The sequence below is a fragment of the Cetorhinus maximus genome, chromosome 6 (assembly GCF_964194155.1).
Source record: "Cetorhinus maximus chromosome 6, sCetMax3.hap1.1, whole genome shotgun sequence".
NCBI classification, from domain to species: domain Eukaryota; kingdom Metazoa; phylum Chordata; class Chondrichthyes; order Lamniformes; family Cetorhinidae; genus Cetorhinus; species Cetorhinus maximus.
The window spans coordinates 96,144,461-96,167,958 of NC_135884.1; the positions used below are offsets into that span (position 1 = coordinate 96,144,461).

The following is a 23,498-nucleotide window of genomic DNA, read 5'->3' on the forward strand; positions in this document are numbered from 1 at the left end:
ACACCGTTGGAGGCCAACTATGGCTTCAGCGATGGAGTTAAGCCCACACACAGCAGTGCAGAAGCGACATCCTGGACCAAGGTCTCCATGGCGGCCACCATCCTGCAAGTGTTGACCTCGGTGCATTGCAATGCCAGCGCTATCACCTCAGCCTGAAGTCGGATGGACTCCTCCATCGTGCCTTGCAATCTGAGAAGTGCAATGGACATCCCTTCCTGATGTTCCTGAGCTTGACTTTGCAGCTCCAACAGCTGAGACATGACCGAGTCCAGAGGCTCGTCATCTGACTCGGACTCAACAGGTTCTGGCCTCCAGCAGTCCTCCAAATGCTGGGGCCTGGGAAGTCCCTGCCACCACCTGCTATGGATCAGACTGTGCACTGTGCTCACCAGTATGTGATCCCATGCCTATTCTAGAGCTAGGTCTCACTGAGCTGTGTGTCTCTGCACTGGTGGAGGGTGGGGGTGAGCGCTGTGACGGGACTTGTAGGGGGGTGCATTCCGGTTCCCCTTGGGGTGTCCCTTCCAAACTGGCTTGGAGGCCCTGGGTCAGGGACCCCATCGACTCTTGGAGAGATGGACCTTCGGAAGCAAGGGGAGATAATTACTGCATGGCAGTGGCCTGTGAAAGAGGACACATCACTCACAGCATGGTTGTCTGATGCTCGATCCTCACTTGGTACAGCAGCGCCGACCTCACTGTCAGCACAGGACTGTTCCAGGTTGTCAGGAGCCAGCTGGATGGCTCTGTTTTCAAAGTCCGTGAGGACCTTGATTTCTATCATTCCTCCACCAGTCTGTGACCTCTCCCTCTTGTTGTGTGCCAGCTTGTTCTGCATGAATAGGGATGGAGCGAGTGTAAACAGGACACCTGCAAGGCCAGATGATAAGTAAGCCTGGCCTGTGTGGGCGGTGAGTGTTCTCATGGACAGGATGAAGCCAATGAAAGTGTGTGAGGGAGTGAATGGTGATGTCCCTTGAACTGGCAATGAGTGAGGTCCCTGTGGATGTGTGAAGGGTTTGTGAGTGTGTGAGTTGGGAATGATGAAAAGAGTAACTTACCCTGGTGGAATGGAGGAGATCATTTATCTTCTTGTGGCACTGGGTGGCTGTCCTCTTCTGAAGTGCGTTTGCGCTAACCACTGCTGCCACCTCCTCCAAAGCTGTGTTGATCACGTTGCTGCCCATCCTGCGGCCAGAGCAGGGGTATGGGACATCCTGGCAGGCCTCCGTGGCATCCAGCAGATGCTCGAGTTGACCCGTCATTGAAGCTGGTGGCTGCGGTTCTTTTTCCTTTGCTGGCCATGTCTCATGGGCAGCGGTGGTGAGCTGGTAGCGACGAACACTGTGCTGGCAGCTGCCTTTTAAACATGGTGACTGGCTTGATGCAATGGCGGGGTGATGACAGAGGGCAAATAAGAGTCTACCCACCATGGAAATGGCATGTTCCGCAAGAATGCATTAATAATGAGGTGGGTCTGGGACAATACGGTGTGGAAATCCGCCATCGCAGCCAGCGGGTAGGACGCCATTTTGCCTGCCCGCTGCTGCACTTAGAGCAAATCTGGGGAAATTCCGCCCATAACCTATAACTTATTTCAAGAAAATTACTTCAGAAAAGATTGGAGTGCATACTTTACATAAAATGCATACACAGACACATCTTTGTACAGAGTTACGCTTAATTTACTTAAAGTACAAAATGTCATGGTTCATGTTTTTGCCAATTTTTAAATGAAACAAGATTAGGCTTCAGGGTGTTCTTATTGGATTGGAAGTCATGCGACTTACAAACCACAAGTCTTGGCCTTTTCTGTGAATGCTCATTGGGTTCAGCTGGGAAGAATATTTAGCTACAGTTTGGAGCCAAAATTAAGAAGGATGGTGTTTTCTTTGATTGACGTTGAAAACAGCTGTGTAGGATGAGGCAAAGAACTTACAGGGAAGAAAAATGATCAGCCAAGCCCAACTCACTAATGCATGACAAAAACAAAAATACCTGGAATAACTCAGCAGGTCTGGCAGCATCTGCGGAGAGGAACACAGTTAACGTTTCGAGTCTGAATGACCCTTCAACAGAACTAAGTAAAAATAGAAGAGAATTTACTTATTTTTACTTAGTTCTGTTGAAGGGTCATTCAGACTCGAAACGTTAACTGTGTTCCTCTCCGCAGATGCTGCCAGACCTGCTGGGTTTTTCCAGGTATTTTTGTTTTTGTTTTGGGTTTCCAGCATCCGCAGTTTTTTGCTTTTATTTCACTAATACATGATCCCACCCACGTACTCCAATTTGACACTGAGGCACCTGACAAAGGATCGGGCCCCCTCTCTAAGACAATTCCCATGGATTTAAAACTATGTACAGGTAATCCCAGCAGGTGTAGGTTTGGGTTGTTTTATTGCTTTCTTACATTAGGATTGTTACTTCCACCTGTAAATGTTCAACTGGGAAAAACTCAATATGGCAATGGCAGCTCCACCTAACATTAAAAAGCTTCTGCAATAATTTTACTGATTCAACTTTAATTAGTGGTGGCTGTTTCTGATTGCCCTTTTTGTTTTGTGGGTTTCTTTCCCAGCTTAAATTTAGCATGATGGCTTTCAGTTGTTATTAGAATGATGCCTACCTACTCAGTTGAGATTTATTGCTGCTTATATGAGGCAGTCAGCAGGAATTTTACATATATAGTGTGACATTGAAGCGTGATGATAGGAAGTGTTACAGATATTTTTGGATCTCATTTAGTATTGCTCCATGTTCTGCTGATTTATCAGATGTGGAGAGCTATACAATATAATAAAAAATGTACTATTTTTGTGGTGTAGTGGTGAAAATACCCAGCACCTGAAATGTGGGTGAGATTTTCACTCTGTCCCTATCATTGCCCTGTCAAAGCCCACCTCAAATCCTTCCTGTTCACAGGTCATCAGGTCAGAATGTGGACATGTAAATCGGGTATGCAACTAAATGGTCAGCAAAGAATTGGTGACCAGTTCTACCTTATAGCCCCTGATGAGTTTGTTCCCTGTCTATATTTGGCTTCTGGTTTATAAAAAAATATGTCACCTTCATTCCCAGGATTACAACTACAAATTAAAGGCATTTTTACCTTTCCAAAATTTCACAAATTCTGCAATGTTGTCAACTGACGGTGATAAGGGAAGGATTTGGTCAGTGCAGGTTGGCTGAGGATAGCAAAAAAAAAGGAATCAAAGACCTGAATCTTACGCAACAGAACAGGACACAAATGTAATTATGGATTCAAATAAAATAGATTCAGTTCAGCAGGTTTTGCATTTATTTTTGCTGAAACTGGCTTGAAATTGCCAAGTAGCTGGGAACATATAGTTGTTTGTGAAATTAAATTAGTGCTTTGGTGAATTTCAGGAAGGTTTGTTGCTGATGTAGATCTTGTTATTTTTATAGTGATGATCTTATAGTATGAGCAAAGCAGGCAAAGGCAAGTGAGTTGCTGCAAGTGAATGCCTGGGCAATGAAAGGAGCTGATAGAGCAATTTTATCAGCAGTTAGATGGTACACCAAGGGGGTCTTGGGGCATGACCCTGCCCAGAATATTTTTAGTTTTGACACTTCATTTCGTCTTTTTTAAAATATATTGTGGTTGGAAAGATTATATTCTTCACCACTAAACTGAATTAAAAAGTACTAATAGCAACACTTGGAAGTTGTGGTAATCATTAGTAAGATCTTCATTTTTAAATCACTGTTGTCTATTATAATATGTGCAGTCTTTCTATAATGACTGATGGCTCCCAAATTACTTTGGCCTGACGTGGAAATCAGGGCCTGTGGGAAGTAAGGGGAGCTCAAGGCTGCAGTGTCACCAGTTGAATGGCTCACACATCAGATGTGAAAGGGCCCAAGACGACCTCCATTTTGCTCCTCCCAATTCTGAAGTCAGCAATCTTTTATGTCGTCTTAAGAGGGAGCTAAGAGGGCTGGATGTTACAGATGCAGATTGGGCATGTTCCCACCACCCCTGGCTATGATGAAATACCATGTGATGACATCCAACTGGCAATACGATGTCATCATGCCAGTCCAAGGTATTATGGAAGCCGAGCGGAAGCAGAAATCGACGCCCACCCCCATTTTGAATTAACCGATTAACAAGCTATTGATTAAAGCAAAATACTGCGGATGCTGGAAATCTGAAATGAAAACAGAAAATGCTGGAAAAACTCAGCAAGTCTGGCAGCTTGTGTGGAGAGAGAAACAGAGCTAACGTTTCAAGCCTGTATTACTCTTCTTCAGAGCTATTGAGTTTGGTAAATAGCCAATAGTCTGCAATTTTTCATTGCCCACTGCATTTTTTGGCCGATGGGAAAAATGTGTGGCAGGGATGAGGAGATGGCAAAAGGACAGAAGAAAAGGCCTGCCCCGGGGTTTTGAGCCTGACAAAAGTAGTAAGGAGTGGCTGAGGGGACAGGGGCCTTTACATTTGTAGCCATGACCAACTCCCTGTTCAGGGCATCACCCCTCTACTGCATAACCTCCCGGCCTCAACTCCTGATTGGGTGCAGAGCCCCGGCTTTCGCACTTGCTAATTGGCCACCTTCCCGCTGTCCGACGCTTGATTTTGCCGTGAGGGAGTGAGGGGGCCACTCACTTTCCATTCCACCTCCCTCACCCCACGAAAACCCGTAAAATCCAGCTCATTGTTTCAAAAATAAGTTTTAGAATGAAGAAAAACTGGAAAGTAAACAGGGGCAAATCATTTACACTGGAACCAGTGATAACTTAGCCTGTTGTAGTTCTATATACCAACAGAATACTACTCAGCTGGGAGCAGTAGTTCAAAATTGTCAAATGGCAGTAAAAATCAGTTATACTGGCACCAATAACACTGGAGTTGCATTTCAGGGTTGACAAGACCAGTTCGGACAAGTTTGACTTTTTTTCCTTTTGGGAGTAGCAGGTACCCATCACTTTAAAAAAATCCTTTCATACGTTTCCTCTGATTAGTTCTTAATCCTGCCCCTTGTTTTTCCTCTGTTTGACTAATCCTGCCTCCTCTCCTTATTGGTTTACTGGGCAAAGACGTACCAACAGAAAGAATCCCGAGCGTGGCGTTTTGCATCCCTCTGGTTTCGATTGAGAGAGTCTGGTGTGTTATTGCGCCTTGCTGCGCGGGTTTGCTGCTCGCTATGGATGGGCCGAGTTCCAGCGCGGCTGCATCTGTTTCATGCCCATTTCCCTTTGGAACTCGGCCTTAGTTACATTGTATCCGCTGGACTGTTACATTGTACTCGCCGTGTTCCATCGCTTCCCTGAGCTTTGGCCAGCTCCCTCTCCGTCTCTCTCTCTGCTGCACTTCCTTCCCCGAGTTATGAGACCTGGGAAATGATTTCCAGAACTGGCCTCTCCTCTCTCTCCCTCCTTCTTTCTCTCCTCGCCGTCCCCTGCTCCGGCACACACTCTTCCGCCTGCAAGGAAAAGCCATCTTCGCCGGGTTACTTCAATGTGACTAGACCTCCTGTCGTGCTGGGTGAGTGAACGAGCGGAGGAGGCTCGGTTTTGTTTATTTAACGTGTACAGCAGTACATTTGTTTTTAATAAGTCCATTGCTGGCTACTGTGATTAGTTTATTTTTTAAGTGCCGGGCCTGCTGTTGAAGGAATCTTCTCTCCTTCGACTATGGTTTCCTTTTAACAGTGTGAAAATAAATCTTTTTTATAGGACTTTTGACAGCCTCCGCCTGACATTTTAACAATGAAATGTTCTCTGCCTGAACGCTGCTTCTTTTAACATCCACATAGATTAGGCTAATAATGTGCAGCGACTGTTTCTGTAGTCGTATCGCTCCTTACTGTTGGTCAAACGCTTTTCCTTCAGCGAATCCACCGGACTCTAGTAAACAGCTGAGAATAAGCTGGGTGCTACTTATGGTACTTCACCGGCCTGTGCTGTTCGCGAGTTTTCATTTCGATTAAGAGTATGCAGTGATCGAGGAGAGGGGGAGCCTTGCACCGAGAAGAGGCCAGGATGTTTGAGCTTATACTTTCCACAGATAGGTATTTGTGTTCCTCACCTTCCCCATACATTTATGATGTCCCTGGAATTAAAGTGCCCATGTTAACCCTTCCATAGTGGTAGTTTAACACCAGTACTGATCGTTTTACAGTAGTTTTGGCTGGCATTAAGAAAGAACTTGTATAGCCTCTTTCACAGCCTCTACCATGAAGTGCAGTCATTGTTGTAGAAAAACACAACAGTCAGAAGATACTGATTAAGGTAATTTGCAAAAGAAGTAATGGCAACACAAGGAAAAACTTTTTTACCCAGCGAGTGATTAGGGTCTGGAATACACTGCCTGAGTGTGGTGGAGGCAGGTTCAGTCATGGCTTTCAAAAGAGAAGTGGATGATGATTGAAAGAGGAAGAAGGTTGTGGGTTGAATTTGCAGTCTAAGTCGATAGTGTAAAATTTGCAATTTAAAAAAAAAATTCATTCATGGGATGTGGGCTTTGCTGGCTGGGCCAGCATTTATTGTCCATCCCTAGTTGCCCTTGAGAAGGCGGTGGTGAGCTGCCTTCTTGAACCGCTGCAGTCCATGTGGTGTAGGTACACACACACCGCTGTTAGGGAGGGAGTTCCAGGATTTCGACCCAGTGACAGTGAAGGAACGGCGATATATTTCCAAGTCAGGATGGTGAGTGACTTGGAGGGGAACTTCCAGGTGGTGGTGTTCCCATCTATCCGCTGATTCAACTGTCCGTTAAACACCTTCCCCCATTTTCATTCCCAGACATCAATGTAAATCCAAATCCAAAGAGATTTGTATCGCCCACTTTACACTTTCTGAAACATCAAAATGACCCCTCAGGACTATGTAATCTAGTATCAGCACTTCAGTACAGGACTGAGGTGGTGCTGCATTGCCACATGTGCCACTTTTCAGACGAGATGTTAAATTGTCAGTCCTGGTGGCTCAAAAGATCACAAGAAATAGGAATAGGAGTAGGCCGTTTGGGCCCTTGAGCCTGCTGCACCAATCAGCAGCTACATGGATCTGATTGTGGCCTCAACTCCCCTTTACTGCCTGGCCCCCATAACCTTGACTCCCTTGTAGATCAAAAATCTGCCTAATGCAGCCTTGAATATATTCAATGACCCAGCCTCCACTGCTCTCTGAGGAAGAGAATTCCAAAGACTTAACGACCCTCTGAGAGAAAGGAAAAATCATCCTCATCTGTCTTAAATGGGAGATGCCTTATTTTTAAACTGTGCTCCCTAGTTCCAGACTCCCACAATGAGGAGAAACATTGTCTCAGCATCTACTCTGCCAAGCCCCCTCAGAATCTTATGTTTCAATAAGATCACCTCTCATTCTTCTAAACTCCAAAGAATATAGGCCCAACCTGCTCAACCTTTCCTTTATAAGACAAGCCCCCTCACTCCAGAAATAAGCCTACGTGAACCTGCTCTGAACTGCTTCCAATGCAAGTATGTCCTTCCTTAAGTAAGGAGACCAAAACTGTGCACAGGACTCTAGGTGCGGTCTAACAGAGCCCAAAGCTCTGTACAGCTGTAGCAAAACTTCCCCACTTTTATACTCCATCCCCCTTGCAATAAAGATCAATATTCCTTTTGCCGCCTTAATTATTTGTTCAGAAAGATGTTGACACTTTTCAGGGAACAGCAATGAGTTCTGCTGGTGGTGTAGGCAAAATTCCTCCTTCAGTTCGTGCCATAGAGAAAAGAGTACCTGATCAATCATCAAAGCTCCTGTTTGTGGGACCTGGAGCACACACTGACTGCCTGACTTGCCTACGATGCAGGAGTAACTACACTTCAGAAGTAGTTCATTGGTTGTACAACACTATGTCATGTCCTCAGCATGTGATGAATAATTAAATAAATTGGAAGTTCTTTGCACAGATTTAATGGGGGTAACTGAGGAAGGGCAGTTGCAGTGGTTTCTGTTGATCAATTAATTCATTCCTGACCCCTAATATATATAGTTGCAAGGTGGAATAATATTCAGTCTGGTATCAGTGCCCTAGCTTTGGAACTGAACTGTTTCCAGGAACTGTTTAAGTTGGAGTTGGAAAAGCCTTGTCAGGTGAAGCTGTTGGAGCTTGTGACTACGCTTCATGTGATGTGCTGTTATTTGTATTGCCATGTGCTAAATTTAAGTGCCAGTAAGCAGTGGGAAAGGCTGTTTATTTTTGCTGTTGATTTTATTATTAACTAGCTTCATTTGCCTTTCTGCTTTACTGATATTTCCTAATATTTGCTATTGTTTGCAAATTTTACGCTTTGCTTAACTCTGCAGTCGGCAGGGTGAGGAATGTCAGTGCTTGTAGTTAAAATATTTTTTTCTACACGGTGTATGTTACCAGTATCAATCATTCCTGCATTATACACCAGATAAAACTTATTCTGCATTCCTTCACTCAAAGGGTAGTGGAAATTTACAAATCTCTGTTCCAAAAAGGGCTAGGTCAATTAGAAAATTTCAGAATTGTGACAGAATTTTATTAGAGAAGGGTATTGGGGATTATAGGGAGCCAATGTGGGTAGATCAAGATAGGATACAGCCATAATCTCATTGAATCATGGAACCAGCTCGAGGGGCTGAGTGCCCTGCCCCTGTACTTATGCTCCTATAATGTACCTTAAACCTCTAATGCAGAGCCCTCCCACTGTGTCAGTCTCTCTTTTTCCAGCCATTTTGTGTCCTTGCTGGATGAGATTAGGAATCGGTATGCCCAATTCTGTGCTGTAGACTGATGCCCACTAGGAATTCAATTAAGGCTGATGTAAAGCTGTTGAAATGTCAGGAGCCTCAAGACATGATTGGGAGGTTAGGAGCAAGAACAGAACTTGGGCAAAGCCTTTTAACCCAATGGGTGATAGAATTGTGAAATAAATATATTATGAATGCAAGCTATTGAAGGGGATTGGGAGAATTGAATGGGTATTTTAAAGATTGAATTGACGTAGGTGGGGTTGTTCCAAGTAAAGCAGAGAGAGAGAGACTTATTGAACCTATGAAGTCCAAATCTATGAATCAAACTTCCTGTTATGATCAGGAAACTGATGCCCCATTCTCAGCCACTTATAACGTCAGTTTCTTTTCTTTAAAATTATTTTTTCACAACTGCCTCAATGACTCAGCTCCGCCATCCAGATGGGAAAGGTCCCGGGCCTGATCCCCGCCCAATATAGGACTATCTGATCTCCGTCAGATGCTCTCAAAGTGCTACAAAGGGCTTCCATGCCCTGATCATGAGAGGCCAGTGATAATAGGTCCTCTATCTTTACAAGGTTGAAAACTGAATCATTAACTGTCTTGGTTTTCAGAAATGGAAATGGGCAGCCCCAAAATCAGAGAGGTGGTTGCTCTTTAAACCTGTCGTTGTTTAAACAGTAAGTCCAGGAAGCTGGTTTCTTGAAACTATCCAAACGTATTATTATTTTTTATGTAAGGGTTTGTCTTCCTTTAGTATCTCTCTCACACACACACACACACACGCACACACACACGTGCGAGCACACACAAAATTTGTGTCTCTTCCTGTAACAGTTTCACTGTTTATCACCCATTCCTCGCATCCTCCCACATGGAGCATTTGCAATAAGGTAGACAAATTAACAAACTAATATATGTAAACGGGTACGATATGATTTCAATTACGGAGACATGGCTGCAGGGTGACCAAGGCTGAGAACTAAATATCCAGGGGTACTCAATATTTAGGAAGGACAGGCAAAAAGGGAAAGGAGGTGGCATGGCATTGTTAGTTAAGGATAAAATCAGTGCAATAGTGAGAGAGGATATTGGCTCAGAAAATCTAGATGTAGAATCAGTCTGGGTCCAAGAAGCAACAAGGGCCGGAAAACAGTGGGAGTTGCCTATAGACCTTCAAACAGTAGTGATAAGGTCAGGGATGACATTAAACAGGAAGTTAGAGGTGCTTGTAACAAGGGTGCTATAGTAATCGTGGGTGGCTTTAATCTACATATCGACTGGGCAAACTAAATTAGCAATAATATTGTGGCAGATGAATTCTTGCAGTGTGTATGAGATGGTTTCTTAGACCAGTACATAGAGGAACCAATTAGGAACCAGCTATCCTAGATTTGGTATTGTGCAATGAGAACGTGTTAATTAATAATCTTGTTATGCGGGGTCCTTTGGGGAACAGTGACCAAAGTGCGATAGAATCCTTCATTGGGATGGAAATTGAAGTAGTCCGATCTGAAACTAGGGTCCTAAACAAAGGAAACTGAAGATATGAGGTGTCAGTTGGCTAAGGTAGATTGGGGAACTTGATTAAAAGGCATGACAGTGGATAGGAAAGGGCTAAAATTTAAGGAAGGAAAGTATGTATTGCAGCAGTTATACATTACTTTCTAGCACAAGAACACAAAAGGAAAAGCAGCCCAACCGTGACTAACAAAAAAATTAAGGATAGTATTCGATCCAAAGAGGAGTCATATAAAGTTGCTCGAAAAAGTAGCAAGCCTGAGGGTTGGGAGCAGTTTAGAATTCAGCAAAGGAGGACCAAGAGATTGATTCAGAGGGGAAAAATAGAGTATGAGAGTAAACTTGCAAGGAACATAAAAGAGGATTGTAAAAGCTTCTATAAGTCAGAGTTTTGCAGCACGGAAAGAGGCCCTTCGGCCCATCATGTCCGTGCTGGTCATCAAGCCCCTATCTACTCTAATCCCATTTTCCAGCACTTGGCCCGTAGCTTTGTATGCTAATGCGTTTCAAGTGTTCATCTAAATACTTCTTAAATGTTGTGAGGGTCCCTGCCTCTACCATCCTTTCAGGCAGAGTTCCAGATACTCCCATCCTCTGGGTGATAACTTTCCTCAAATCCCCTCTAAACCTCCTGCCCCTTACCTTAAATCAATGTCCCTGGTTATTGACCACTCCACTAAGGGGAAATGTTTCTTTCTATATACCCTATCAATGCCCTTCATAATTTTGTACACCTCAAATCAGGTCCCCCTCAGCCATCTCTGCTCTAAGGAAAACTACCCCAGCCTATCTAGTCTCTCTTCATAGCGGAAACGCTTCAGCCCGGGCAGCATCCTGGTAAATCTCTTCAGTGCAATCACATCCTTCCTATAGTGTGGCGACCAGAACTGCACACACTACTCCACATGTGGCCTAATTAACGCTTTATACAGCTCCAACATAACCTCCCTGCTCTTGTATTCAATACCTCGGCTAATGCCTCAGCTAACAAAGGCAAGTATCCCATATGCCGCCTTAACCACCTTATCTACCTGTCCTGCTACCTTCAAGGATCTATGGGCATGCACACCCTCTGATCTTCTGTGCTTCCTAGGATCCTACCATTCATTGTGTACTCCCTTGCCTTGTTCATCCTCCCAAAATGCATCACCTGACACTTTTCAGGATTAAATTCCATTTGCCTCTGTTCTGCCCATCTGACCAGCCCGTCTATATTGTTGTGTAATCTAAGGCTTTCCTCCTCACAATTTGCCACACCACCAATTTTTGTGTCATCTGCGAACTTACTGATCATACCTCCTACATTCATGCCTAGATGATTAATGTACACTACAAACAGCAAGGGATCCAACACCAAACCCTGCGGTACGCCACTGGATACAGGCTTCCAGTCACAAAAACAACCTTCAACCATCACCTTCTGCCTCCTGTCACTAAGCCAATTTTGGATCCAATTTGCCAAATTGCCATGGATCCCATGGGCTCTTACCTTCTTGACCAGTCTCCCGTGTGAGACCTTGTCAAAAGCCTTACTGAAGTCCATACAGACTACATCAACTGCTCCACCCTCATCTACACACACACCTTGAAAAATTTAATCAAATTTGTTAGACATGATCTCCCCCTGACAAAGCCATGCTGTCTATCCTTGATTAATCCTTGACTCTCCAAGTGGCGATTAATTCTGTCCCTCAGAATTTTTCTACCACTGATGTTAGACTCATTGGACTATAGTTCGCTGGTTTATCCCTACCACCCTTCTTGAATAATGGTACCACATTAGCTGTCCTCCAGTCCTCTGGCAGCCCTCCTGTGGCCAGAGAGGATTTGAAAATTAATGTTAGGGCCCCTGCAACCTCCTCCCCTTGCCTCCCACAGCAGTCTGGGATACATCTCATCTGGGCCTGGGGATTTATCCACTTTTAAGCCCGCTAATGCCTCTTCCCTCTCGATGTTAATTTGTTCAAGTGTATCACAGTCGTCCTCCCTGATTTCTATTCCTACATTGTCCTCTATAGTGAATACAGATGCAAAGTACTCATTTAAAACCTCACCTCCGTTTTCCGGCTCGTCTCACAGATTGCCACTTTGGTCCCTAATGGGCCCCACTCTTTCCCTGCTTATCCTTTTGCCCCGAACATACTTATAAAGCACCTTTGGATGTTCCTTTATTTTAGCCGGCAGTGTTTTTTCACGTCCCCTCTTTGCTCCCCTAATTTCTTTTTTAAGTTATCCCCTGCACTTTCTATACTCCTCTAGAGCTTCCGCTGTTTTGAGCCCTCGGTATCTACCAGAAGCTTCCCATTTTTTCCTTATCCAATCCTGTATATTCCTTGACATCCAGGGTTCTCTGGACTTGTTTGTCCCACCCTTCACCTTTACAGGAACATGTTGGCCCTGCACACTCACTATTTCATTTTTGAATGACTCCCACTGCTCTGATGTAGACTTTCCTGTAAATAGCTGCCCCCAGTCCACTTTGGCCAGATCCTGTCTTATCATATTAAAATTGTCTTTCCCCCTATTCAAAACCTTTATTTCCACTCCATCTTGTTCCTTTTCCATAACTACCTTAAATCTTACTGAGTTACGGTCACTATCATCGAAATACTCCCCCATTGACACTTCTACCATTTGCCCGACTTCGTTCCCTAAAACTAGGACTTTCTACGTGCTGGCTTAAAAAGCTCTCCTGGATACATTTTAAGAATTCCGCCCCATCTAAGCCTTTCACACTTTGTCTATCCCAGTTAATATTGGGGAAGTTGAAATCCCCTGCTATTATTACCCTATTATTTTTACACTTCTCTGAGATTTGCCTACATATCTGCCCTTCTATCTCTACCCGACTTTGTGGAGGTCTATAGTACACTCCCAGCAATGTGATTGCTTCCTTTTTGTTTTTAAGTTCTACCCATATGGCCTCATTTGAGGACCTTTCTAAAATATCATCCTTCCTTATTGCAGTAATTGACTCCTTGATCAATACTGTGACACCATCTTCTCTTTTACACAACATCCCCCTCCCCACCTCCAGTCTCACCTGAAGATTCTATACCAGAGAATATTGAGCTGCCGGTCCTGCCCCTCCCTCAACAATGTCCTCGTGATAGCAATGATACCATGTTCCCATATATTAATCAACACCCTAAACTCATCTACCTTACCCACAAGACTCCTTGCATTAAAACAAATGCCATCCAGCCTTGCCATGCTCTCTTGTGCCTTAACTTGACTATAAATGCTCCGCCTTCCAGACTGACTTGGTTTTTCTTTTTTACTTGTCTGTACATCACCCCCTATTCCCCCCCCCTCCGCACCCCCCCCAAAAAAAAAGGATGCTGATCCCGTTCCAGTTGCAACCCATCAGACTTGTACAGGTCCCACCTTCCCCAGAAATGGACCCAGAAATCTAAAAGCCTCCCTCCTGCACCAACTCTTCAGCCATACATTCATCTGCCCTATCTGCCTATTCTTATACTCGTGCACGTGGCAATGCGAGTAATCCAGAGATTACAGCCTTTGAGGTCCTGCTTTTCAATCTGCTACCTAGCTCCCTAAATTCCCCTTCTACCAGCTTATATTTCATCTCATTTCTATGTCTTAGTTCTGATGAAGGGTCATATGGACTCGAAACGTCAACTGTATCCCTCTCCGCAGATGCTGTCAGACCTGCTGAGTTTTTCCAGGTATTTTTGTTTTTGTTTTGGATTTCCAGCATCTGCAGTATTTTGCTTTTATCCCACTACAGCCCGTCTGGTGTAGGTAATGAGATCATAAGAAACAGGAGCTGGAATAGACCATTCGGTCCATCAACCTTGCTCCATATTCACTAAGATCTGATTGAGGCACTAACTCCACTTTCTGCCTGCCCCACTGAACCTTTCTGCTCAGCCTGTCATCATATGACATTCATCCCAAGAATCAACCTAGTGAACCTTACACCTACAGTTCTGTTAGAGCAGGAGCTCCAGGATTTTGATCTAGAAACAGCAATTATAATTCCAAGTCAGGATGGTATGCTTGGAGGCTAATGAATGATAAATGGCATGGTGAGCTATTAGTTTGTGCTGTCTGGGCTTTCTGAAATACTCCCAGCCTGAGAAAAAGAAATTCCTTTTGCAGCTCCCCTTGCCTCACATGTGCTTGTAAATCTGTTTTTCATTTTGTGTTAAAGGTGCCGAGCTAGGGGTGTACCAGAAAACAGGGCCACGCACTTCAGTCACGTGACAGACTATCACCAAATATACATAGAAACAAGCATTTCATAATTACCTGTCACTGAGGGGAAACTAAATTGGCAGGGAATTTAGATCAATTTCCTTGTTGGAAATATTGCTCTACCTCCGATTTTAAGTCAAACTATATGTGGAATAAATGGACATTTTGGAATGATTTTAACCCTGTCAAGTACTGCCTATGGATTATTAATAGTGCAACGTTTAACATGAATGCCTATTCATGCTTTTTTTCCTGCGCGTTTATCTTGGGTGATGGGGGAGGGGAAGAGAGTCAAATTTGATAAACAGAACTGATTTATAATGAACTGCAATCAGCACCCTTGTCTATATCTAAGGTGTACTCCTGGCTCTGGGAACCATATGTGGGCTGCCCAGCTCGTTCTTTTGTTTATTCAAAAAGCTGATGGATACCATCCTGTCAGACCGTCACAGTAAAGCTAAAATTAATGTACAGTTTATTTGTCGGTAAGATAGTTTCACTAGCAGCAGAAATGCACACATTATTAACAATACATATTGTTAGAAAACAAATTAAGAAACAAAGCAGAAGGAGTTAAAATATCTTTATCAGAAAATTAGCAAGACTTCTGAGGGAAATGGTCTTATACTGACTTCCCACTCTGTGGTTCGCACATAAGTGATGCAATTCCAAACTTGGCCCAATGCTCCACGTGTTGTAAGCTGGGTGGAATTGAACCTAAGTTAAAACAGCTATTCCAGTCCTTTCTCCTAAAGGAGTGTATTTTGTGTTGCAGGTATTGAGATGATGTTGCTTTCAATTATACCACATATGAGAGCCCCTAAAGCAGGGTTAGCAATTTTAATAGCAAGAACCATTTTTAATATTTCGTCAAAAACGAAGAGTGGGAGAAGAGTGGGCCTAAGACTGGTATTTCAAACTTAAATAAGGGCAACTATGTGGGCTTAAAAGCTGTGCTAGCTGAAGTGAACTGGGATACTAGACTAGGTGATAGATCAATAGAGAAGCAGTGGCACACATTTAAGAGGATACTTCAGAATACTCAGAATAAGTATATTCCTAATATAAAGAAAAATTCTAAAGGGTGACCCACCATCCATGGTCGACTAAAGAACTTGAGGAAAGCATCAAACTTGAGGAAAAAGCATATAACTGCGTAAAGATGAGTGGCAGGTCAGATGATTGGTCAGAATATAAAAGATGGCAGAGAATGACTTAACAGTTAGAGTATGAGAGGAAGCAAGCTAGAAATGTAAAAATTGAGAGCAAGATTTTCTACGGGTATTTAAAGAGGAAAAGAGTAAGTAAAGTGAGTGTTGGTCCTCTAGAGAGTGAGAATAGGGAGTTAATAGTAGATAATAAGGAATTAGTGGATGAAATGAACAATATTTTGCTTCTTCACTATAGAGGGTACAAAAGCATTCCAGTAATAGTTGTAAATCACGAGATGGAAGAGGGAGGGGAACTTGTGAAATTACAATCACTAGGGAAGCGGCACTGATGGAGCTGCAGGCTGACAAGTCTCCGGGTCCTGATGGACTTCATCATAGGGTCTTAAAAAAGGTGACTAATGAGGTAGTAGATGCATTGGTGTTAATTTTCCAAAATTCCCTAGATTCTGGACAGGTTCCATCAGACTGGGAACTAGCAAATATAACCCCTCTATTCAAGAAGGGAGGGAGGCAGAAAACAGGAAACTATAGGCCAATTAGCTTGACGTCTGTCATGGGGAAGGGGATAGAATCAATCATTAAGGAGGTTATAGCTGGGAACTTCAAGAAACTCAAAGTAATCGGGAAGAGTCAGCATGGTTTTATGAAAGGGAAATCATGTTTAACCAATTTATTGGAGATTTTTGAGGGAGTAACATATGCTGTGGATAAAGAGGAGCTATGTACTTGGCTTTCCAGAGGGCATTTGAAAAGATGCCACATCAAAGGTTATTGCAGAAAATAAAAGCTCATGGTGTAGGTGGTAACATAGCATGGATAGACGATTAGCTGTCTGGCAGAAAACAGAGTATGCATAAATGGGCCTTTTTCTGATTGGCAGGATGTGATGAGTGGAGTCCCACAGGGGTCTGTGCTGGGACCTCCATGTTTTACAATTTATATCAATGACCTAGATGAGGGGAGTGAAGGCATGATAGCTAAATTTGCAGATGAGGCAAAGATAAGTAAGAAAGCATGTTGTGAAGAGGACATGAGGAAGTTGCAGACAGATATAGATAGGTTGATTTAGTGGACAAAAATATGGTAGATGGAGTTTAATGTGGGAAAATATGAAGTTGTTCACTTTGGCAGGAAGAATAAAAAAGCTGAGTATTACCTAAACAGAGAACAGCTGCAGAATTCTGAGCTGCAGAGGGATCTTGGTGTTCTCGTGCATGGGTCACAAAAAGTTAGTATACAGGAACAGCAAGTAATTAAGACCAATGGAATGCTATCTTTTATTATGAGAGGAATTAAACATAAAAAGGATATAAATGATGTTATACCTTGGTTATATAGGGCATTGGTGAGATCACATCTCGAATAATGTGTGAGGTTTTGGCCTCATTTAAGGAAGGATGTAAATGCATTGGAGGTGGTTCAAAGGAAGTTTACTAGATTGATACCTAGATTGAGTGGGTTGTGTTATGAGGAAAGGTTGGACAGGCTGGGCTTGTTTCCACTGGAGTTTAGGAGAGTGAGGGGTGACTTGATTGAAGTATATAAGATCCTCAACGGTATTGACAAGGTGGACCTGGAAAGGATGTTACCTCTTGTGGGTGAGTCCATAACTAGGGGGCACTTTTAAAATTGGGGGTTGCCCTTTTGGGACAAAGATGAGGAGAAATTTTGAAGGTTGTGTGACTTTGGAACTCTGCCTCTGAAGGCTGTGGAGGTGGGGTCATTGAATATTTTTAAGGCAGAGGTAGATAGATTCTTGTTAGGCAAGGGAGTCAAAAGTTATTGGAGGTAAATGGGGATATGGAATTTGAAACACAAACAGATCAGCCATGATCTTAATGATTGGCGGAGCAGGCTTGAGGGGCCAAAATGGCCTACTTCTCCTATTTCGTATGTTGCGTAGCTTATGTTCAGCGTACTGCAGATGTTTGATTGCATTGCTGCTATTGTATCAGTCAAATTACCTTTGTTAGAGCAGGATTTCGTAATGTTGCCTCAATGTGCTAATATTTTCGTCAGATGCAGATATATTGCAAGAAGCTACCTCATTCTTAACTGTACATATTTCTTGGGTGGTCCAAATTCTGTAGCCATTTTGCCTAAAAGTAGATGGGACAATTCCAGTCACTGGATATTATATTTCAGTTGGCAAGCCCAGGCAAATATGTGTTTCACCTTGATAAAATGTTTAAGTGACTTTAAAATAAAAGCAAAATACTGTGGCTGCTGGAAATCCGAAATAAAAACAGAAAATACTGAAAAAACTCAGCAAGTCTGGCAGCGTCTGAGAGAGAAACAGAGTTAACATTTCGAGTCCAATATGACTGTTCTCCAAAGTGACCTTTGGGAACAGTCTGATCCCAGTCTTAAATACTTATGCCCAGTCTTGGAGTACCCCCCCCCCCCACCTCACTATCGCATAATCATTTCCACGTATTGATCCACATGGAAAGCACAGTCGCAGTAAGAGGTCTCAACTTCTCACAGCTCAATTACAAAAAATCTCTCTTGGGTCCGGAAGTAGTCTTTTTCTCAACTACACACTCCGTAGTAAGCTAAAGAGTTGGACTCTTGTTTTGCTCTCTCTCAAAACTGAACATTACTGTCACACTCCCTATTATATTGTCGTACTGAACAGAATGTATTCAAGGATATTTCAAAGGGGCTGTTACACTGGAGGTTGGGTAACTTCTCCAAGGCTATGTGACTGCTGCAACTCTTGAGAAATCTAAAAGGCTACTAAATGCAGCACAACAGCAACATAGAAAATAAGGGGTAAGATGTGAATGTAGAAGTGGTGGCCAGGTAATGCCAAGCTTGGGTTTTAAAAGTCAGCTGGAGGAGGGCAAAGCTAAGGGAAGAAAGATCTTTCACTGTTTTGAAGTACTGTACAGCAAACAATGAGGCAGATGGTGATCTTTAGCATAATTATGCCCACATGTGATACTTGGCATGCAAAATATGCTTGATTTGATAAGGTGCCACATAAAAGGCTATTGTGGAAAATAAAAGCTTATGGTGTAGGGGGTAGCATATATGGCATGGATAGAAGATTGGCTAGCTAACAGGAAACAGTTGGCATAAATGGGTCTTTTTCTGGTTGGCAGGATGTAACGAGTGGTGCCACACGGATCAGTGCTGGGGTCTCAACTTTTTACAATTTATATAAATGTCTTGGATGAAGGCACTGAGGCTATGATTGTAAAATTGGCTGACAAAAAAGTAGGAAAGTAAACTGTGAAGAGGACATAGAGGCTACAAAGGGACACAGGTTAATTGACCGGGCAAAGATCTGACAAATGGAGTATAATGTGGGCAAATGTGAAATGGTCCATTTTGGCAGGAAGAATAAAAAATTAACTAATTATCTAAATGGGTGAGAGATTGCAGAGCTCTAAGATTCAGAGGGATCTCGTGTCCAAGGGCATGAATCACAAAAGGTTAGTATGTAAGTACAGCAAATAATTAGGAAAGCTAATAGAATGTTATCACTTATTGTGTCGTGAATTGATTACAAAAATAGGTAGGTTATGCTTCAGTTGTACAGTTGAGACCATATCGGGAGTGCTGTGTACAGTATTGGTCTCCTTATTTAAGGAAGGATGTGAATGCATTAGAAGCAGTTCAGAGAAGGTTTACTGGACTAATACCAGGAATGGGTGGGTTGTCTTATGAGGAAAGGTTGGACAGGTTAGGCTTGTATCCACTGGATTTAGAAGAGTAAGAGGTGACTTGATTTAAACCTTTAAGATCCTGAGGGGTCTTGACAGGGTGAATGTGGAGAGGATGTTTCCCCTTGTGGGACAATCTAGAACTAGGGGTCATTTATTTAAATTAAGAGGTCGCTCATTTAAGACAGAGATGAGAATTTTTTTCTGAGGGTTGAGTGTCTCTGGAACCCTTCCTCAAAAGGAGGTGGAAGCAGAGTCTTTGAATATTCTTAAGGCAGAGCTAGATAGATTCTTGATTAACAAGGGGGTGAAAGTTTATCGGGGTAGGCAGGGATGTGGAGTTGAGGTTACAATCCGATCAACCATGATCTTATTGAATGGCAGAGCAAGTTCGAAGGGCCAAGTGGCCTACTCCTCCTAATTTGTATGTCTGTATGTATGTTCGTTAAACAACATCGAGTATGTTATAAAGCTGTGAGATTGACACCAAAATCAAATTATAGAATTTGGGGAAGTGGTAGAAGATATAGAAGTTAATTTATAACAGGGTTAGAAGCTTAGAGAGTTGAACAAGGCAAAATAATGTCAGAGGTGGCTTTATGGAGAGGATATACCATCCATAAACTCAAATGCAACATGGAAAGTCTATAGCTGCGTTTGATAAACTATGATACGGCTTCCTGCATGAAATGTACCATTGATTTCTGAAAAACAAGTTAGAGATTGCATATCCTACACTTGCCAACTTTTTGCTTGGATGCTGGAGACAGCAACTATTACTTACATTTACATGGGACATTTTACTCCATTAAAGACACTAAGGCGCTTCACATGAACATTATCAAACAAAATATGGCATTGAGCCACATAATATGTTTGTGCAGATGACCGAAAGCTTGATCAATGAGGTCAATGTTAAACAGCATCTTAAGCAAAGAAAGACAGAGGCTTAGGAAGGGAATTCCAGAGCTAAGGTTTCAATAGTTGAAGACATAGCCACCGATGATGCAGCAACTGAAACTGGGGCTGTGCGAGAGGCCAGCAAAGGAGAAGTGCAGATATCCTGGAGGATAGTAGGGCTGGAGGAGGTTGAGGCATTTGAGAACGAGGATAATGATTTTAGAATTGAGGTGTTGCTTAACCGGGAATCAATGTAGGTCAGTGAACACCGGCTAAATGCTGCTCATGTCCTAACTGACACAAAATCTGAGTTTTGGATGAGCTCAAGTTTATAGAGGGCATAAGGGAGGCTGACCAGGAGTGTGGTGCAATAGTCCTGTCTTGAGATAACAAAGGCATAGATGAGGGTTACAGTAGCAGATAAGCTTAGACTGGAATGCATTCGGATGATAGAGGTGGAAATCAGGTGCTCTTGGTGATGGTATGGGGTATGTAGTCAGCAGCTGATCTCGGGGTGGTGTTGTCAGTGCACATGTGGAATCTGATGTGTTTTGTGATGTTACTGAGGAACAGCATGTAAACAAAAAATAGGAGAGGACTAAGAATAGGATGATCAATTGAAGAAGTTTAATGTTTTCTGCTGTTTTGATTTATTTCCATTTTTAGCTGACCAACCTTGAAATGTTTCTGGTGGTTTTGTGGTTTAATATTAAGGAATTTAAAAGGAGTCACTGAAATGCTCAACCTTTGGCAAATGAACAACACTCTGTAGCTGCTGAATGTTATTGTCTGTATCAGGTCAAAGTCCTGAAAGGTTGTTTTAAGACAGAATAAGTAAGTCAAACAATTTGGGCTGTTGAAATGGCCTCTAATGTTTGCTCTGGTGTATTCATACTTCAAGCAAGAGGGTAGCCAGGGAAAGGGTAGGCCCACTCAGGGACAGAGGTGGGAATCTGTGTGTGGAGCCAGAAGAAATGGGAGAGATACTAAATGAATACTTCTCATCAGTATTCACCAAAGAGAAGGACTTAGCGGTCGATTTGTCTAGGGAAGAGTGTGTAGATAGCCTGGATCATGTTGAGATCAAAAAAGAGGAGGTGTTAGGCGTCTTGAAGAATATTAAGGTGGATAAGTCCCCAGGGCCAGATGGGATCTACCCCAGAGTACTGAGGGAGGCAAGGGAGGAGATTGCTGGGGCCTTGACAGAAATCTTTGTATCCTCACTGGCTATGGGTGAGGTCCCAGAGGACTGGAGAATGGCCAATGTTGTTCCATTGTTTAAGAAGGGTAGCAGGGATAACCCAGGAAATTACAGGCCGGTGAGCCTTACATTAGTGGTAGGGAAATTATTGGAGAAGATTCTTCGTGACAGGATTTACTACCATTTGGAAGCAAATGGGCGTATTAGTGAGAGGCAGCATGGTTTTGTGAAGGGGAGGTCGTGTCTCACTAACTTGATCAAGTTTTTCGAGGAAGTGACAAAGATGATCGACGATGGAAGGGCAGTGGATGTTATATACATGGATTTCAGTAAGGCCTTTGACAAGGTCCCCCATGGCAGACTGGTACAGAAGGTAAAGTCGCACGGGATCAGAGGTGAGCTGGCAAAATGGATACAGAATTGGCTTGGTCATAGAAGACAGAGGGTAGCAGTGGAAGGGTGCTTTTCTGAATGGAGAGCTGTGACTAGTGGAGTTCCGCAGGGATCAGTGCTGGGACCTTTGCTGTTTGTAGTATACATAAATTGTTTGGAGGAAAATGTAACTGGGCTAATTAGTAAGTTTGCAGACGACACTAAGGTTGGAGGAGTTGCAGATAGTGAAGCGGATTGTCAAAGGATACAACGGGATATAGATCGGTTGGAGACTTGGGCGGAGAAATGGCAGATGGAGTTTAATCCAGACAAATGCGAGGTAATGCATTTTGGAAGGTCTAATACAGGCAGGAATTTTACAGTAAATGGCAGAACCCTTAAGTGCATCAACAGGCAGAGGGATCTGGGTGTACAGGTCCACAGGTCACTGAAAGTGGCAACGCAGGTGGATAAGGTAGTCAGGAAGGCATATGGCATGCTTGCCTTCATTGACAGGGGTATTGAGTATAAAAGCTGGGAAGTCATGCTGCAGCTGTATAGAACCTTGGTTAGGCCACACTTGGAATGTTGCGTGCAATTCTGGTCGCCACATTACCAGAAGGATATGGAGGCATTGGAGAGGGTGCAGAGGAGGTTTACTATGATGCTGCCTGGTCTGGAGGTTATTAACTATGAGGAGAGGTTTGAGAAACTCGGATTGTTCTCATTAGAGCGACGGAGATTGAGGGGCGACTTGATAGAAGTTTACAAATTTATGAGTGGCATGGACAGAGTAGATAGTCAAAAGCTTTTTCCCAGAGTGGAACATAGATTTAAGGTGAGAGGAGAAAACTATAGAGGAGATGTGCGGGGCAAGTTTTTTACGCAGAGGGTAGTGAGTATCTGGAATTCGCTGCCAGAGGAGGTGGTGGAAGCAGGTACGATAGTAGTGTTTAAGAGGCAGCTTGACAAATACATGAATAGGATGGGTATAGAGGGATACGGACCCTGGAAGTGCAAAATGTTTTAGTTGACGGGCAATATGATCGGCGCAGGCTTGGAGGGCTGAAAGGCCTGTTCCTGTGCTGTACTTTGTTCTTTGTTCAGTAGTAATGGAGAGGAATACAAGGGGCAGAAAACGCAACTAGTCTTGACACAACCCTCAGAGTAACCAGGATCTTTCTTTCTCACTCTGACTGCTTTCTGTATTACTGCAGCAATTTTAGTATCCTTGGCCAATGTAGAAATGCCACATGAGGTCTGAGCTAGTAGTACAGACAGATATGTTGTAGGTAACCAGATTCACCTGATTTGGTGCTGCAAGTTACAGTTCATACTCCAAGTTGGGTTCAGTGCGTTACTCAGTCATCACATTATGAAATCCACCAACAAGCATGGGCAAAAACTGGGGAGTCCACTAACCAGCTAGAAAGTGCTTTTGTGTGGATTCTGGTTGGGTGGTTGATGCATTGTTAAAGGATAATGTGTTTATTAGCTAGGAGTGGAGGTAGTGCGTAGGGAAGTATAGATATATCAGTGAGCACTCTTGTTTAATTTACTTTTCTCAATTGCAGTTTTGTTTTTACCTTTTTATTTTGTGTATTGCTCTTGACATAGGCTCAGTGCTTTGGAGCAATGAATGGGTTAAGTTGCTGGTTCACAGATTAAATGTTCTCTTGGCTTCCAGCCAACTCTTAGCAAATGGGTGGACTCCAAGCTCCTCAT

At 43.2% G+C, this 23,498-nt stretch overlaps 2 protein-coding genes across 4 annotated transcripts in view; one reads left to right on the plus strand and one right to left on the minus strand.

Annotated features, from left to right (window-relative positions):
• The window catches only part of ano10b (anoctamin 10b), a 134,532-nt gene extending 129,548 nt beyond the window's left edge, over positions 1 to 4,984 (minus strand). For 2 of the 3 annotated variants that reach the window (XM_078544120.1, XM_078544118.1), the window contains exons 1-2: positions 4,797 to 4,984; positions 3,110 to 3,185 (exon numbers count right to left, since the gene is read on the minus strand). The gene's annotated coding sequence lies outside the window, so the exon portion shown is untranslated. The remainder of the gene's footprint in view (positions 1 to 3,109; positions 3,186 to 4,796) is intronic. The other variant, XM_078544119.1, reaches the window with a different exon arrangement.
• Positions 4,985 to 5,111: 127 nt separating this feature from the next.
• Positions 5,112 to 23,498, plus strand: part of pla2g15 (phospholipase A2, group XV) — a 46,597-nt gene continuing 28,210 nt past the window's right edge. Inside the window, exon 1 of the mRNA XM_078544121.1 lies at positions 5,112 to 5,509. Within this exon, the coding sequence (XP_078400247.1) occupies positions 5,365 to 5,509 (145 nt within the window). The 5' untranslated portion in view covers positions 5,112 to 5,364. The remainder of the gene's footprint in view (positions 5,510 to 23,498) is intronic.